At 54.2% G+C, this 10,180-nt stretch overlaps 2 protein-coding genes across 2 annotated transcripts; one reads left to right on the top strand and one right to left on the bottom strand.

Annotated features, from left to right (window-relative positions):
* The first annotated feature begins 18 nt into the window (after positions 1–18).
* DND1 (DND microRNA-mediated repression inhibitor 1) lies at positions 19–3,124 on the top strand. The gene is made up of 4 exons (XM_079773022.1): positions 19–521; positions 644–761; positions 1,115–1,576; positions 2,182–3,124. Exons 1-4 carry the CDS (start codon positions 498–500, stop codon positions 2,712–2,714), a joined length of 1,137 nt encoding a protein of 378 aa, XP_079629148.1. The 5' UTR covers positions 19–497; the 3' UTR covers positions 2,715–3,124.
* On the bottom strand, positions 2,731–6,359 carry WDR55 (WD repeat domain 55). Its single transcript, XM_079773021.1, has 7 exons — positions 6,093–6,359; positions 4,615–4,715; positions 4,442–4,529; positions 4,169–4,348; positions 3,982–4,081; positions 3,725–3,894; positions 2,731–3,642 (listed from the first exon to the last, which is right to left on the bottom strand). The coding sequence occupies exons 1-7, from the start codon at positions 6,281–6,283 to the stop codon at positions 3,333–3,335; spliced, it is 1,140 nt and encodes a 379-aa protein (XP_079629147.1). The 5' UTR covers positions 6,284–6,359; the 3' UTR covers positions 2,731–3,332.
* Between the last annotated feature and the right edge of the window lie 3,821 nt (positions 6,360–10,180).

Raw genomic sequence — 10,180 nt, 5'->3', positions numbered from 1 at the left:
CTACAAGGCCCGGGCCTGAGAGGGCCTCCTCTGCAGGGCCCTGCACCGGGAGGCGGCACTGCTCCCCACAGCCCGTCCCCAAAGGCGCAATAAAATATCTCAACCATTGGACCCCGTCCGTGTCGCCATCCGTGTCGCCGTAACCAAGCCCCTTCCTTCCCTGTCCGAGTCTGACGCTTTAGCGGTGGGAAATGGGGAGAAAGACTTACAGCAGGCTCTTGCCCCGGGGTGAAGGGTGCCCCCTGCGTCCTTCTTCCCTCCGTGGGTGTGCCAGCCACCTCCTAGGAGCCGAGTCTGCCTACGAACTCCACCACTAGGGTTTCTAGCTCTCACCTGAGGGTCGCGGCGCACGTGCGGCGGATACTCCCACCCCTCTTGGGGGGCGGGGTCGTGCTCAGAGCCAATGCGAGCTGGGGAGGTGGAGGGGTCGGGAAGCTTCCAGAGGCAGATAGGGAGGAGGTTATAAGAGGGAGCACAGACACACCGACGCCGGAGCCATGCAGTCCAAGCGGGAGTACGAGGTAAGTGCTTGCCAACGAGCACCACCTGCGCAGGGAGTGGGGGCCCCTGGCGCCCCGGCACCACTGGCGAGGTGGGGGCGGGCGCGGCGATCCGCCATTCCAACCTGCCCTTTCCCCGTCAGCTTTGGTGTGAGAGGGTGAATCCAGAGAACAAGGCGGCGCTGGAGGCCTGGGTCAGGGAGACGGGTGTCCGCCTGGTGCAAGTGAACGGGCAGAGGAAGTATGGCGGGCCACCCCCAGGTACACTCGCCCAGCCCTTCGCCTCCTGGGGTGCTGCGCTGGCCTCGACGAGCCCCTTGGGGGAGGCGCCTACTCCGAGTCTCCAGAATCAGGAACCCCTAACTACCCGTTAACCCCTCCCCCTGCAGACGTGCCCCACCCGCCCGCCCCCTCGAAGGAGCCCGTTTGAAGGTGTGCTCACTCTGTGCCAGCCCCGTTTTAATTTCATTACCCAGTTATGCCAACGACTCGGGGCACGGTTGTTGTACCCATTTCACAGATGCGTGCTCACATGATCCCTCCCGCCCCGGATTCCTGGGCCCCAACCCGGAACAGCCCGGTGGATGACGGTGCCTCCCGCCCCCTCCCCCCAGGCTGGGTGGGCAGCCCGCCGCCGCCAGGGTCGGAGGTGTTTATCGGCAGGCTGCCCCAGGACGTGTACGAGCACCAGCTGATCCCACTGTTCCAGCGCGTGGGCCGTCTCTACGAGTTCCGCCTGATGATGACTTTCAGCGGCCTGAACCGTGGCTTTGCCTACGCCCGCTACAGCTCGCGGCGCGGGGCCCAGGCCGCCATCGCCACGCTGCACAACCACCCGCTGCGGCCCTCCTGCCCGCTGCTCGTGTGCCTCAGCACCGAGAAGTGCGAGCTGAGTGTGGACGGGCTGCCGCCCGCCCTGACCCGCCGCGCGCTGCTGCTGGCGCTGCAGCCGCTGGGTTCGGGCCTTCAGGAGGCGCTGCTGCTGCCCAGCCCCGGACTGGCGCTCACGCAGATCGCACTGCTCAAGTTCAGCTCGCACCGGGCGGCGGCCATGGCCAAAAAGGCCCTGATGGAAGGTAGGGGTAGAGGCTGCTGGGGGCCGCTGGTTGGAGCAACAGTATTCTGCCAGGAACTTGACCTCCACACGTCAGTAGGGCGGATAAAGTAGGAAGATCTTAAGGTCAAGAATGCCCGAATTTGCAACTTTATACTATTTATTTGAACTCGGCTTTTAACATTTCCAATGGTACTACCACTTACCTAAACTCAATACCTCCTAACGTAACCCTCAACATTCCAATGAAAACTATACAATGATCTCCCTCTTTAGAGAAGATTGTTTTAAAAGAAGGGGACTTGCCCAAGGCAGTCCAGCTGAGACTCTGGTCTGTTGTGAGAATTAAGCTGGATGCTTAGCACATTCTTTGATCCTTGGCAAGTATTCACAGTAAAGGTTAGTAGTTTTATGGTTATGCAGTAAAGATAGCATCAGATCAGTAACTCTCCAAGAAAATTTAGAATGTAGCTGTTAATGCACCCTTTTTACAAACACAATGAAGCCTTATTTTGCCAGAGGTCACACCACCTGGTAATTGTGTGACTTGATTCCTAAGGACTCACAGGGACTGGGGGCTTGGGTGCAGGGCTAAGACCAGTCCTTGTCTCTGCCTTTTTCCTACAGGGCAGTCACGCCTCTGTGGAGGGCAGGTGGCTGTGGAGTGGCTCAAGCCAGATGTGAAGCAGCGACTTCGCCAGCAGCTTGTGGGTCCCTCGCTGAAGTGCCTACAGCCAGAAGGCAGCGGGTTGGCCCTCGCTAGAGACAAGCCAGCGTCCCAAGGGGCTCGAACTGCCTTGCAGCTGCTGTGCCAACGGATGAAGCTGGGTAGCCCAGTGTTCCTCACCAAATGCTTGGGCACAGGCCCTGCTGGCTGGCACCACTTCTGGTACCAGGTGGTGATCCCTGGGCATCCAGTGCCCTTCAGTGGCCTCATCTGGGTTGTGCTAACCGTGGAAGGGCAGGATGGGCATGAGGTGGCCAAGGATGCTGTGTCTGCACGGCTGCTGGAGACACTGAGTGAGTCTGGGGCCAGCCTCCTTTCATCTGCTGGGGCAGTGGGTGAGTCTGGGGCCAGCGTCCTGTGGCCTGCTGGAGCTGAGGCAGGTACCATGGTCAAGCAGTTAACCCCATCCTCTACAGGCTGCCTGAACAAGTAGGCAGAGTCTGTCAGTCCCCAACCCAGCAGGTCTGGGCAGCCACCATCTGATCCCCAAAATGGGAGGAGCATGGGCCCTGCCCTAGGCCTGACACAGCCTCCCAGCTGGGGCACAGCCCCAGTGCACTTGGAGACAGCTCAGATTTGGCTAAGTTGCAGTGAGGGACCTTGCCCTCTCTCTCCCAGCCCAGAGGCCTTTCTCTGTGTGACACACACAGTCTCCTCCCACAGCTCAGCATGACTCTTATTTTGATTTGTCTTTGTTTTTATTTGGGGGATGGCTGAGCCAAAGGGTCAGATCAGAAACCTGCCTTTTGTCCCCACCACTTGGCGTTTCGGTTTTGGTGTATGTGTACTGTTGGTTTGTTTTTCTATGCTGGTTGTATTTATATTAAACCCCTGGTTGGTATACACCTGTGTCTGTGCTGTCTTGCCCCAGCTGTGGGCTTGTCTTACACTGGTAGAGGGAGCAGCTCCACCTCCCCACAGTCCTGAGCCTCTATTTGCCCAGCTCCTTATGCTGTGCGAGAGGGTCTGATAAATTCATAGCCTCTGGGGATCCAGCCCAGGAAGCAAGATTTGCCCAGTGAGGACCTGTCTTGAGATTCAATGCATCCCCTCAGTCACTGTCATCCTCCCGCTCCTCTTCCTCCCGCTCCTCTTCCTCTTCCCTCAGTCCTGCAAAGAAGTCATCGGCGTTCCAAGCCTTGCTACTCAGTGCCCGAAGTGGCCCTCCCTTTTTTTTGCGCCGACGGTAATCATCCACCACCACAGCCCGCAACTGGGCCATGTCCCAGAATTTGAGGCACTGGTCATGGCCACTGCTGGCCAGGAAGCGGCCGCAGTGGGAGAGGGCCAGCTCCTCCACAGGCTCCCCGGCATGCTGGCCCACAGTGCCCACCACTCGGTTCGGCAGGATGTTCACGGCCCTGGGCAGAGAGAAAAGAGGGTTGGGTTTTGGCTGGTTTGGGCCTACCCTTCCTGTGCCCCGAAGGGCCCAGCTTCTCTCACCTGATGACTCCGTCAGTAGACCCAGTGCACAGCAGACTGTCAGTGACTGGAACCATGCAATCAATGGACTCGGCTCTCAGGGCAAAGCGGTCACTTGTGGCCCCAAAACCATTCCAGTTGAAGAGGTAGATGGTACCTTCACTGGAGCCACAGGCCACCTTCCTCCCACACTGCAGGGAAACGGGACAAACCATGGCTGCAGAGCTATGTCAGACCAAGTCCCTAGCGCACCCCCATCCCACCATCCCCAGCTGTACTTTCATGATTGTGACAGAGGTCAGGTCTCCAGACTGAGGTTCTGAAAGCAGCTCAAAACGGCGTCGCTTAATATTGAATACTCCAAGGCAGCCATCTCCACTACAGAGGAAGCAGAGCAGCGGGCTTGGCCAGTGGCTCCCATCAAGGGAGACATTTAGCACCGGGAAGGCAGCTCTGAGGACGTACCTGGCTGTCAGCAGCAGCTTCTTGGCTGGATCGAGAGCCATGTCGGCAATGTACTCCTCATGTTGCCGCATGTCCATTAAAGGGCCTTCCTTCCGCTGGTCCCAGAGCCGAATGCCACCTGTGTCATCCCCAGTGGCCAGAACATTCATATCCACTAGCAGCAGACTGTTGATAGGGGCACTAGACATAGACGCAGTTGTTCTTAGAGCATCTTTGTCCCAGGAGGGAGCTACAAGTCCTTACCCTCACCTCAACACATTTGGCTCCCCTTACCCGTGAGCCTTGGAAATGCGTCTTTCCAGTCGGCCCTGCTCCACATCTAGAACATGGATGGCTTTGTCCTTGGAGACAGTAACAAGTTCTGGGGGGAAAGGTGCCCAGGTCATGGTGTTGCTCACTGCTCCCCTCCCACCATCACACTGCTGGCTGCCTTCCCTAATACTCACTCTGCCCATCTTCAGAGAAGACCACGGCACGGCAGGACTTGAGGTGGTGACCCGAGGACCAGAGCTCCTTGGTTTCTCCCTCTTGACAGGAGTAGGAAAAGCTGGAGAGAGATGGAGAGGGAATGACCCCAGACCCTGCCTGGGATGCACGGGGTGTACCAACTAGTCAACCTTCCACCTTCCTAGGAGTTCCTGCTAGTACAGCTCTAAGCCCAAGGAGCTTACCGTCCCATTTTCCCATTTTCAATGAGCTTCAAATATTTGGAAGTCTTTTCTCATTTGATAGACATTTGCTTGCAACTTCTTTGTGACATCACCCCACCACTCTTAAATCATCCTTGCAAGCCCCAGCCTGGGGAAAGATTAGGTATGGACCACTTTGAAGGCCCAGAAATATTTGTTAAATTGATGACAGAAGGGCAGCCCCAGAAGTTGGAAATGTAAAAATTAGTAAAACAGGGATCTTGTACTCCAGCTCTGTAGGAGCTAGAGATCCAAAATTAATTCTGGCACATTGTGACTACATACTCAAAGAGCCAGGATCAAAATGCAGGTGGAACAGAGAAGCACCAGCCTTAAACTCAGCAAGGCAAGCACCTGTGCAGAGAGAGCATCCTCAGAGCAAGATCCTCAAAGCAGCCGAGTGAATTAAGTGCCTAATTGTCAGTGAGTTCCAAGTGGGCAGAACTGGGTCTACTTAATTGCTCTATCCCAGTGCCTAGCATGAAAAGGCTGCTTAATAAACATTTTTTTAGTAAATGAGACAAGCATTCAAGTAAGTACACAAACTTATGTTTGGCTACAAGCCATTATGAAGTTTATGAGGAAAAAGACATCTGGTGCCAAGGCAGCAAGCACCTAGTAAGTGATCTAATTTAGTCAGGGGCATGGGGAAAGAGGGAAGACATGCTGAGAACTTGGAGACAGGAAGTACAAGTGAGGGGAAAGGAGCTGAGGCTTCAAGATACATTATAAAGGTGAGGATGAATGAGCATAGAAAGCAAAGGGGAAAGCGAGCAAGGGCCAGAGGGTCAATCAGTTTAGACTTAATCCTAAAAGCAAAGGTAAATTATTTAAGGGTTTTAATCAAGGGTGCGGGGGGGTCGGATTTCTGTTTTCAAAAGATCAATTAAAGCAAGTATCTCAAGAAGGGGACCCGGTTGAGCTTGTTTCGGGCTCAGTATAATAATCTGGTGGGAAATGGGGTCCTGAAAGCCTTCTTATCCTGCTACTCACTGTCTCGGGACTCCGTCACACTACAGCCATTTCATCTTTCTTTCAGTTCTTTTAAGAGATTTGTGTGCTAACTTGTTTAAAGCCGAAAGTTAATGAACGAATCGGACCAGATGAGTCTTGCCAATTTTCTCTCCCTTCACTCTCTTCTCTCCGCCCAACTCCGTTCCAGGGTAGCTTCCAGCCCCGCAACGCCCCACGCTCACCACGTCCCGGCCCCGGCCCCGGCCCCGGCGCGCACTTACACGAACACGTCCCCGTCCACGTCCCCCGCCGCCAGGAGGTCGCGGGACGGGTGGAACGCCAGCCCACTAGCCGGCGCTTCCAAAACGATGTCTTCAGGGGTGTCCCGGGTCCGGGCCGGGGCTTCCGCGGAGTCGGAGTCCTCCTCGTCGCTCCTGTCCTCCGTGGCCCTCTCCTCGCACGTGGGATCCATGCACCGGAGGGTTCCGAGCCGCGTACCAGTTGCCCAGCGTGCCCAAGCCCCAGTCACCCGGCAGGAGAAAGCAGCCCAGTGCACCGCTTCCGCTTGGAGGGGCGGGACAGGAAGTGGCGCCCAGGCGTCTCCGTAACCAGGAAAAGGTGGTCTCCGCAGCTGGTGTGGGAGGGGCGGACTCTAGGGGCCAGGTCCCCGAGGTTCCTTGTGTTCCTGTGTTGACACCACTGATACCTAGACCAGCTAGATGGCCGAAGACCATCAATCCCCTCTTTAGTCGCATTTCTCCTTTCCCCTTATCCTGACCCATGCTGACAGCTTGGTACAACCTCCCTGTCAACCTAAGAAACATCCAAATTTATAGAGAATTTTTGAGTTTATTTGAGCCAAACTGAGGAAATACAAGGGGAAGCAAGCTCTCATCTCCTCTGAGAACAACAATGTTGCAGCTTCTTTTATGCACTTGAAATTAAGGAGGGAATGTAAAGAAAATTACATGAAGGTGGAAGAGAGCAAGGTGGGGACAGGATTATAGGATCGTTAACGAGATTATGTGGTCACTTGAGGGTGGTTATTTCAAAGTTGTGTTAACCTGGATGCACAGAAACAGTGGACAGGGCTTCCTTAAGGCAAATAGAAACCTTTTACAAAAAAGTTATATGGAGACCCAGACCTCCATCTAAAGACCAGACTTCATCCAGAAGACAGACCTCCATCCAGGACCCAGACCTCCATTGAGGCCCAGACCTCCATCCAGGGCTGAGACCTCCATCCCAGAACCCAGACGCCCATCCCAGGACCCAGAGGTGCATCCCAGACCCCAGACCTCCATTCAGGGCCCAGACTGCCCTACCAGAACCCACACCTCCATCCAGGATCCAGATCTCAAATCCTGGGACCCAGACATCCATTCCGGGGCCCAGACATATATCCAGGGCCCAGACCTCCATCCTGGGCCCCAGACCTCCCTGTCATAACCTAGACCTCCATCTTGGGCTTAGACTTCCATCCCAGAACCCAACGTCCATCGAAGGACCCAGACCTCCATCCCAGGGCATAGACCTCAATCCAGGTCCCAGATATCCTCCTGGGGCCCAGACCTCCATCCAGGACCAGGACCTCCATCCCATGCAGCCCCAGCTGAATCTCAGCCTTTGCTGGTCCTCAAAACTCTGCTGTGACTGCTTATCTGGGAAAACAGCCCCTCCCCCTCCTGCACTCTGATTCTCGGGCAGCTGCTAGGCAGCAGGTCCGACCTGGCTGGTGCCACCTCAGGGTTAGCCTTACTCTTGCTCTATGAGGTGCACAGGATGTTGGAATGTGAGCCTGGCCACCACCCGGAGGCTGATTCATCGCCTCTGAAAACCACACCAGGCTTTTCAAATTCAGTTATGCTATGCCTCTCCACCGGGTACCAGCTCGCTGGTGTACCCCAGGAACCTAGAACCTGGCACCCTGCACCTTGGCGCCCCTCTCTCGGGTGCAGACACAATAACACCAGCCCTGCCGGCATCACCAGTGAGGCCACTGGGTAGGTCACCCAGTGCTATTTCCTCCTCACTCCAGTGCACAGAGGGCTCTCCCAGGCCCCTTCCTGAGCTCCCCGTCGTCATACAACTCCTGTGGGCATGAGCTTGACCAGGCCCCGCCCCCCCTCCTTGGAGATGTTCAGGAGACTAGTGCTGTTTCTTCCCAGCAAGCCTAGAAGCAAGGCTGGACTCACCCCAGGACCAAACCAAACCCAGGCAAACTTGGCGCAGGACTGGGAGCACCCCGACCTGGGCCCCTGGAACTGATCAGTGTGCCACCTCCCCTGACGTCACTGGGTGTCAGTGTCATTCAGCCCGAATGGGACCCAGGGCAGAGGGGACTGGGAAAGTCGGGGTGAGTGAGAGGAAGCAGATGAGAGAGCCTCCCTCTCTCAGAGCCTTGGAGGAGCCGGGCAGAAGGGGCGCGGGGAAGATATAAGTTATCAAAGGTCCTAATCAAGTATTTATCAGTTAATTGAAAGGAAAAAAAAAGAAGAAACAGGAAAGCTTCATCAGCCTCTGAAATACTTTAGGGGAGGAAGTTGCTAAAAAATATTTGCTTGGAAAAAAAGTTATATGGCCAGGGTGTGACTACCCATTATGACCTGTCCATTTGTGATCAGATGACCCTGTAAGGTTACTTTCAATAGAACCCCATTTTTTAGTCCACATCCACAACCTTAAGGACTTAATGCCTTTGGGATCAGAGACTCCAGTCGTTCATAGCTTGGTGAGATCCAAGACCGTGACAAGTGTCAGCCAGGTTGGTCAGGAAGCAGCAAAAGCCTATGCCACAAGAATTTCACATGGTGGGTCGCGGAGGGCAGGCAGCCCATGTGTGCATATGCCTAAGTTGCTGCCGTCTGTGCACATATTCATGGCTGAAGACACAGTGCCCTGCCCATTCCTATAAGCTAGTCTGCAGACCCTCAGTGGGCCAGGCCAGCAGTGCTGAGCAGGCAGTTGCTGAATAGGAAAATGGGCACAGCAATTGTTTTGGACATCCCAGTTAACAAAGGTTCCACAAATAGGAGCACCCTGTGCTTTAGGGAAGTTGTAAAAAATATTTGCCTGAAAAAAAGTTATATGGCTAGGGTGTGACTACCCATTATGGCGGGGCAGATGGGAAGGAACTCCTGTGGCTGAAGAGAACCTCCTCACATCACTGTGGTATGAAGCCTTCTAAGACATCTGATATGCTGATTTCCCAACCTCCTTGAGAGGTGAAAGGAGTGAGGTTAGGGACCTCAGAGAGACTATATGCCCTCTGTGTGACTGGAAGTCTCTGTGTGTGTTGGGAGTCCTTGTCACTGTGTTGTCAACCAGTCACTTCCACAAAGATTGGCAGTACTTGCAGAAACTGATTTTACACTGGCAGTCAACCCCAGGTCTTTTTTTAAAATATATTTTTATTGATTTCAGAGAGGAAGAGGGAGAAACATCAATGAGAGAGAATCATTGATCAGCTCTGCCTCCTGCACACCCCCCTACTGGGGACCGAGCCCACAACCCGGGTACGTGCCCTTGACAGAAATTGAACCTGGGACCCTTCAGTCCACAGGCCAACGCTCTATCCAGAGCCAAACCCCCAGGTCTTATCTTAGTGACACTCCAGGTATCTTATTTTGAGCCAGGTCTCTTTTTTCCTAATTAGGACCACTGTCTACAACCATGAAAGCTGGGTGTCACTGTCTGAAATTAGTCATTCTAGGTGCTATTGCAGACAAGGCTCAATTTCAATCTCTTAAGTGCCCCTGCCCTATCAAGGATAAAGTGATCAAAGGCAATGACTAACATGGTCCTCTATCTTTCTTTGGACCTGTTGAGCCCTAAGTTTTAGGCTGAGAATAAGCAGTGGCAGGTAGGGATCCAGTCTGAAGCTTGAATAAGGCTGCTCACCCATCAACTTTATTTTTAAGTACCAGACGAAAGTGTTGGCAATGAGCAGAGAGAAGGAAAAAAGTGGGGATGGAGTTGATTTGAAGACCAGGGCGCCCATCTGGCCTTAGTAAACTTTTCAGGGTGTTGACGGGCACACCAAAATGCCTAGCACAGAGATTCCCCAAGGTATCCCTTTAGCCAGGGAAGCAGTGATGTGTGCTTGAAATTAAAGCTCCCAGGACATAATTGGATAAAAGATTTTTGTTCCCACAGTGATTCTCATCAGATGCCTTCACCTAGCACTTAGCTGTGCAAACTTTGGGATTAGACTGGCAGCCCACTGGGCTCACCCTAATTCCCAGGGAATCTCTGCCCTAAAGAGTAGGGCCCCAAATGGGCCTGAATGAGTCTGACATTTAAGACCAACCATCTATCTCTTGTCCATTCTCCTCTGGGCACCTAGCTAGTAAACATCCTTACTGTCGAG

This window comes from Cnephaeus nilssonii (assembly GCF_951640355.1).
Source record: "Cnephaeus nilssonii genome assembly, chromosome: 5".
Classification (NCBI taxonomy): Eukaryota; Metazoa; Chordata; class Mammalia; order Chiroptera; family Vespertilionidae; genus Cnephaeus; species Cnephaeus nilssonii.
Note: the sequence above shows the minus strand (reverse complement) of the source record. Positions and strands in the feature narration are given on the sequence as shown.